This window comes from Phaethon lepturus, unplaced genomic scaffold (genome assembly GCF_000687285.1).
Source record: "Phaethon lepturus isolate BGI_N335 unplaced genomic scaffold, ASM68728v1 scaffold7630, whole genome shotgun sequence".
Classification (NCBI taxonomy): domain Eukaryota; kingdom Metazoa; phylum Chordata; class Aves; order Phaethontiformes; family Phaethontidae; genus Phaethon; species Phaethon lepturus.
Window position 1 is genome coordinate 1,044 of NW_010514071.1, and position 7,798 is coordinate 8,841.

The window sequence follows — 7,798 nt, forward strand, 5'->3', positions numbered from 1 at the left end:
CAGAGGACATTATTCTGTGTGTGAATTTAATGCTGCAGAGGTTGTGTATTCATGTGATAAAAGACTGCATTTTAAAGCATCTGTAAGAGTTATCAGGTTGTTTTAGTTTCTTTGTCACTTTTGTTTTGGGCCTTTGGGTTTATTTAGTTTCTCTTCCTCTGGTTGCACAGCTGTATTTCACAGAAAGAAAAACAGGAGGAAAAAAAAGAGAGTCAAATGATGGAAGATTAAAGAAAATGCAAATGAGAAAAGTCAAATATCAGTAGAGATAGAGGAGAAACATTTCACGGGAGAAAATGGAAAATTAAATGAAAAGGGAAAGAAAGCGCAGTGGAAGTATAATGAACTAGTTTCAGTAAAATGCTGTATTGAGTCCTGAGGGGATTGTCCACCAGATCAAACCTGTGGATAATAATTTTTCAAATAATTGGCACAATATTCTTTCAGTTACCCCACATCCTACTTTAGCTTTGCATTCCTGAGGTTTATTGAATTTATTTTTTGATTTCCACTTTTTCTTACCTACAGATTTCTTTTCCATCCATAAACCTTCTGCTGCACGTATTTTTCTCTCTTTGTTTTGGTGTCTTATCTCCTTAAACCAGCATAATTGTTTTTAGAGTTAATAGTGAAATGCTATAAAAAGGCTATCACTGATGCAAAATAATTGCTATATGGATTCTATTATTTATTAACAGGCGAGCAATTGGTGAGGAGGAGAAAAAAATTTTTAATGGTACTACACATGCAGAAAATGCTATTGCCTTTTAAGAATTACATGCACAGAACTATTACTCTGAATTAAAAAATGTCCTGAGCTATAGAACACCAAATATCTCAGCAATCTTTTTCTTTACTTTTCACCTTGTACTGTTCTCTCTATTAACATTCAGCAGTTGCTGAATGAGGAGAAGAATATGTGATCGTTTCACTTACTAGGTCTTTTTCAAACTTGGGAAATGTTAAAAATTTAGTTTTGGCTGTCAGGAAATAGTTTTTATCCTAAAAAATATTAGCCTCTTTTATGCTTTTTGGGTATCTTTGCCATATGGCCTAAATTTATTTTCTTCTGAAACCTATAGAACTCATGTAGAGTTAATTGACGGGCATTTCAGCTTGAAGCCACAGTCTAATTACAAGCAGAGAGCAGTAATTTTGCCCTCTCTGATTGCATATGGTGAACATTTCAGTGATTTGGTCATTCCTTGTCATTTTGTGGGTGACTCGACAGAAGTACTTGCTGTTGCCCCACTAATTCCTTAGCCTCTCTATTATATCTTAATCATTAGGACAGAGACTTTTTTTTGGAGGATGGTAGGCAAGATTATTTTGTGGGATACTAATCAAATATCTGGTATTGGAGACATCCATATCTTGTCTTACCTATTTATTTCTTATTCTGGAAATACGGATATTTGTTACATTCAGTCATTTTGTGTGTTTCCTATAGTGTCTTACAAGATACAGCCTTAATGATTTCCAGGACACTAACCACTGCAGCCAACATCCCCAGGTAGTTCTTGGGCAGCAAGGGGTACTGCTTATACCACAAGTATTTTTCAGACTAAGACCTTAAAGAGGCATTTGCAAAACTGATATCTTAGTTGAGCCTTTTTTTAATCATTACTGTTTCTCAGGTATCTGTCATGGCAGCTGAAGAAACAGCAATGAGTGCATGCACGTGATGGACTACACATATCAGAGGAAATATATTTGGAAATAGCTGCAATTAGATTACTGTCTGAAATAAATAAGTCAGAGCAGTAATAAAATGCTACAAATACTGTTTCCATGTTTCTCAGATATTATATGAGAACTTATTTTAAAGCCATCTGTAATGTAAATCAAATTACAGTAGAATTGGGTTCTTGGGAAAGTGTTAAAAGTTCTCTTACATACATGTTCTGTTTCCAGCCCACAAACTCAGTGTTTTCTTTCATCTTTCCTCCCCCTCCCTCTATCATAGGGGTGCTGGAGAAAGATCATTGTGGATGACACTATGCCTTTCAATGAAGAGGATAATTTGTTACTACCAGCTACAACCTGTCAAACTGAACTTTGGCCAATGTTGCTGTCCAAAGCTATCATTAAGCTGGCAAATACTAGGTATGTTTAGTGAGCTCACTTTCAGTTTGTTTTGCTGATACAATGCTGTACGGTGATCCACTTCCCTAAAACTGCGTTGGAAAGTCGAAGGTGGCCTATGGTGCAGTGTTTGACAATTATGGCCACAGGTTCCTATAAGATGAGCAATGAGCACCAAGTGTTTAAATGACTAAGCCTCAGAAAAAAATTCAAAACACTGATCTGGGTAGCCAAGCTTCCCTGTTCTGGTCATATCAAGTTATGTTTGTCAGGAGAGTGATCTAAAGTACTTGCCAATTGGGAAACTCTGTTTGTAGGAATGTGTTTGAAATACGGCGTTTCTCCAGAGCACAATCGTGACTCATGGCCAAGTGCTGGCATCTTTAGCCTTGGTCCTCTCAGGATCTACACATGGAAATCTCTCCAGAGAGTAGGAGACCGTATCAGTTTGAAACAGTGGAGTGTGGTACCCTGGAAACACAGCCAACTTGTGCATAATAACTTGGGAGTTAGAGCAGCTGCTCAGGAAGTTGAAGTTCTAGATTCGTATCCCTCTTCTAGCACAAGGGATTTCAAACCCAAATCTCCAACTCTGCAAAAAGAGGCTTTACTCTGTGCAAATATACATAGTATGCTTGCTAACAATGTTGAAACTATGCCATGGTACCAGAACGAACACTAAAATAATGGGCGTGATGCATAAGCCATAAAAGCAAATTTGACTTTTTAGGCTAGTAGTCAGCAGTGGATTGGAAAACTAAAATTGCAAATAACAACTTGTTTTTCAGCAAGCCATTCTGTTTGTGTATAGTCTTGCTCCTACAGAAAGCAATGTAGACTACAGAGTTTACTTGAGTTGAATATAATATAATTGTATATAATGTCTATTTTTGTCTTATAGTGTACATGAAACTGGAAAAAGAGAGCTGGAGGAATTTACAGTTCTACATACACTGACTGGATGGATACCAGAAGTTATTCCTCTCCAGTAAGTTCTTCTATTGAACAATTTACATATTAGTTGTTTAACATTTAATTCTATAAGGCATTACGGAAAATAAAACTGATCCCTAAAAGTCCTTCAGCATCAAATTTAGGAAGTGTACATTTTCTACTGCCGGTATTTGAGAAATGTGCCTTCAAGGAATGCAATTATGTTTATTGTGTTTTTCTTTATAGGTCATACAGTTGCTTGTAAAGCTATTTATCATGTTAAGCTGATGCCCATTCTTTATAAAATTAATTTATTTTTAATTAATATTAAACACTGTGGTGAAAACAGCGTTAGAGAAATCTGTGTCATCTAGTATACAAATACAAAATGTTTGCAAGTAATAATAATAACTTTATATCTGAATGTACTATAGAAAATATACCTCATGAATTTGGAAGTAATCAACTTCAGCTAGTACGGTGTTTTCACCTTTTAAATTGGAACAGCTGATATACTTTTATTTCCAACCAAATACAGTATTTCTAACCGAAAGTAACATTTTTTTCTTGTTTTATAGAATCTCATAGAATCATAGAATCTTTGGGTTGGAAGGGACCTTTTAAGGTCATCTAGTCCAACCCCCCTGCAATGAGCAGGGGCATCTTCAACTAGATCAGGATGCTCAGAGCCCCGTCCAACCTGACCTTGAGTGTTTCCAGGGATGGGGCATCTACCACCTCTCTGGGCAACTTGTGCTTGTGTTTCGCCACCCTCAGTGTGAAACATTTCTTCCTTAGATCTACTCGAGATCTACCCTCTTGTAGTTTAAAAGCATTACCCCTTCTCCTGTCTCTACAGGCCCTGGTGAAAAGTCTCTCCCTCTCTTTTTCTCATAAGCCCCCTTTAAGTACTGGCAGGCTGCAATAAGGTCCGCGGAGCCTTCTCTTCTCCAGGCTGAACAACCCCAACTCTCAGCCTGTCCTCACAGGGGAGGTTTTCCACCCCTCTGATCACTTTGGTGGCCCTCCTCTGGACCCACTCCAACAGGTCCATGTCTTTCCTGTGCTGAGGGCTCCAGAGCTGGATGCAGGACTCCAGGTGGGGAATGTGTGTTTCCTCTGTGTTTAAGTCCATTTTGTGATTTTAAAGGATAGACATTCTATTTTTCCAGTTTGACATTCTTTTTACTGAATGAATGACTGGGATACAGGCTCTAAATATCTAGACTTTTTAAAAAATTACACCTTTTTGCCTTTTTGTGTGTACATTTGTGCTGGTTTTGGCTGGGATAGAGTTAATTTTCTTCATAGTAGCTAGTATGGGGCTATGTTTTGGATTTGTGATGAAAACAGTGTTGATAATTCAGGGATGTTTTAGATACTGCTGAGCAGTGCTTACACAGGATCAAGGCCTTTTCTGCTTCTCACCCCACCCCACCAGCGAGTAGGCTGGGGGTGCACAAGAAGCTGGGAGGGGACACAGCTGGGACAGCTGGCCCCAACTGACCAAAGGGATATTCCATACCATATGACATCATGCTCAGCATATAAAGCTGGGGGAGGAAGAAAGGGGGGAACATTCAGGGTGATGGTGTTTGTCTTCCCAAATAAATGTTATGTGTGATGGAGCCCTGCTTTCCTGGAGATGGCTCAACACCTGCCTGCTGATGGAAAGCAGCAAATGAATTCCTTGTTTTGCTTTGCTTGCACATGCAGCTTTTGCTTTTTTTTTTTTTTTTTTTTTCCTTTTTGAGATAAACTGCCTTTATCTCAACCCACCAGTTTTTTTCACTTTTACCATTCTGATTCTCTCCCCCATCCCACCTGGGGGGAGTGTGTGAGCAGCTGTGTGGTGCTTAGTTGCTGGCTGGGGTTAAACCATGACAGCATTCTAATGAATACATAGATAACAAATAGTTTTGGTTTACATGTAGTTTATTTAGGTATAATTGTTTATTTATAACTATTTCAGTATTAAATAAGTTCAGTCAAGGGCTATTTTAGCCCTTATTTCAGCAATTTTTATGTCCCAAGCTATGCTTGCAACTTAGGATTTTGATATATTTGTGTCTTACAGTCATGTGTATGTAGCCTATATATGGCCTTAGAAATCTAAATAACCTAAATTTTGCTTCTTTATGTAGTTAGTTTTACAATTGCAACAGCAAAAATAGTATTAATGAATCTGGCATTTATATTCTGGAATAAGAAAATGTGAATACCGCAGAGTCTTTTCAATCCTAGTATAAAATGGCTATAGCTTATTGTACAACCAATTATTTCTTTTTTTTTTTTTTTAAAAAAGGTTGCATGCAGTTAGCTTGCGTGGAACTTATTCATGGCCCTGAATGATTCATTCAGTTTTAGATTATTTCTGGAATCACTAAGTTTCTGTGGAGAAATTGTCTGTCAATTGCAACTGTCACGTCATGTAAGAAAGCTGCTGTAGCTGGTGGAATCAGTGGAAGACGCATGGACCTATTGGTGCTGAAACAGTTAGGAAAACCTAATCTGGAAGTACCTTTCATAAGGTTTTTAATGTACAGAGCCAGAATCAAGTTGTTATATGGGGTAATTGCAAAGTGGCCTGCAAATTTCCCTGCTCCAACTTTCATTTATTAAAAACCTTTAGAAAGGATACTTTCTTTACGTGCTTTGCTAACCACCGTCTCTTTCTTTATGGATCTGTCCATAATCCGTCTCAACAAATTGGCTGATACACAAAATCAGGCAAGTGTGTTTTATTTACTAAAATAACCCAGTAACTTTTCTAAGAGATGGATTGTCAGTTGTAGTAGAGTGTTGCCTAAATGAAAATCACACTTTCTTATTGCAAATATCATTATCATTGACATATAAATGTGTTTGTTTTTAAAGGCCTGGATACTTGGACAAAGTCTGGAGCTTCTTGAAAGAGACTATGCCAGAATTCAAGTTGCCAAATAACAAAACTCCAGAACTTGATATTCCAGAGTCAGCTACAAAGCCTAAAGAGACCAAAGTCTCAGAGTTAAAAAATGGAGTTTCATCTGTGAATAAGCAGTCAGATAAACCTGAGAAAGGAGAGAAAACTGATAAAATTGGCAAAGGTCTGTAATTTTAGGTAGCGTTATCTTTGTAGGCCAAGCATAAATGAAGCTAACATAACCTCTGGCTTCGTATTTCTAAGTCCTTATGCTGCCACATGCAGCTCTGTGGGTTTGTTGTTGTTTCACTGAACATGTTGCAATGGTGTAAATTAAAAAAAGTTTTGTTTTAACTGTAGATCTCATTAGAAGCAGTGCTAGTCTCTTATTTTCTGAAAACAGCTTCATTTTATGGCAGAGATTTGTTCATCTCTGTGTCACAGCCATTTCTCTAAAGACTGGTTCCTTGCAGAGGGATAACAGTCAGAGAGGTTACAGTTTCCCCAAAGGCAACTCTACTGTCGCGATTAATAAATGATACATTTCATAATGGGTGTTACAGAGCGTGATTACCTGCAGAGTGTTCTAACAAGTACGTTCTAATGTCTACCTGCATTTTTATTTATAGCAACTTTTCTGTTTATGCTACTAGGTATAGATATTAATCTTCTTCAAGAGCTGCTAATCCTATCTACATTTAAATGAAAAAGCTTAGGTTTAGAAACTTGTTCCAGTATATTATTCTTCAGTGTTTATATTTGAGACTGAATTTTCTTAGTTGCTGTTTTTAGCGTGAAGACGCGGATGCAATTTCATGATACTTCTCATGTCTTTGGAAGGTACAAATCATACACTAAAATTTCAGTTTCTTCATAGATTTAAAAAAAAAATCCCTGCCTTCCCCACTTTGAATCCCAAATACTTCATCTTTCTTCTTCCATGTCCATTGGGAACTTATGCCTCATCTATGTTAGATTATTTTGGAAATTACTGATGCATAGGAGCAGGGACATGAAAGAAATAATTGAAACAGTGCCAGGAATTCAGGAATTGCAAACATTATAGTAGGGGTATGACAATTGTGCACTAACTGGAAGGTGGGATGGAAGTCTTCCTGGACCCTTCTCAGTAAATCTGCATTTACATCTTAAGATTTTTTTTTTTATTATTCTTTTTTAAACTGAATGGCATTAGTTCTTTATTATATCTCAATTCTTCTGACTGAGATAGTTTGTGGTTGATTATTTTTTAAATTTATCTAAAATGTCATTACAACATTTACACAGTGTGAGACTTTATGACTGAAAGTTTGTATCTTAAAAAGAAGAATATTTAAACTTTATTTTGTGTCATACAAAAAGTAGAACAGAGAGAAATTGGAAAGAAGAAAAGCCGAGAAGGAGAGAAAGAAAAAAACAAGTTTGCAGTTCAACCTTCACAAATGCTGGCAGAAGCCCAGCATTCTCTTCAGGCCTTCACTGAAAGTAAGTCCTGTTTTTTGAAGCCAAAAATACAAACAGGAGATATATGTAAAGCAAAGGGCTTTGCTTTTATGTGTTTTTGAATTTAATTGGGGGGAGGTTAAATATATTAATTTGTTTAAAATTTGCAGTTCTTTACAGGTTGTATTACTGACTGAAGTCATTCTAACCTATTAAAATCCTGTAACTTATATTAAGAACAGTATTGCAGTAATTTCTGTTTGATGTCAAAATGTAAAGTAAAGCTATGCAGAATATTTGGAAGTTGCTGGCCAGTCATGTAGGATCAAGCCTTGTTCTAGTGGTAAACTGTCCTTCTCTTTTTTTAAAAAAAAAGTTTCCTCGCTAATAAATTATTTGTTCAATATCTACTACTTTATTCTGTAAATTCCA

The 7,798-nt window shown here is 36.7% G+C and overlaps 1 protein-coding gene across 1 annotated transcript in view; it reads left to right on the plus strand.

Annotated features, from left to right (window-relative positions):
- Positions 1–1,966: 1,966 nt before the first annotated feature.
- LOC104624564 (androglobin-like) overlaps positions 1,967–7,798 on the plus strand; it is a gene marked incomplete at both ends in the record, with an annotated part of 43,051 nt that continues 37,219 nt past the window's right edge. Inside the window, 4 exons of the mRNA XM_010291967.1 lie at positions 1,967–2,106; positions 2,987–3,073; positions 5,896–6,107; positions 7,289–7,408. Of these exons, the coding sequence (XP_010290269.1) occupies positions 1,967–2,106; positions 2,987–3,073; positions 5,896–6,107; positions 7,289–7,408 (559 nt within the window). The remainder of the gene's footprint in view (positions 2,107–2,986; positions 3,074–5,895; positions 6,108–7,288; positions 7,409–7,798) is intronic.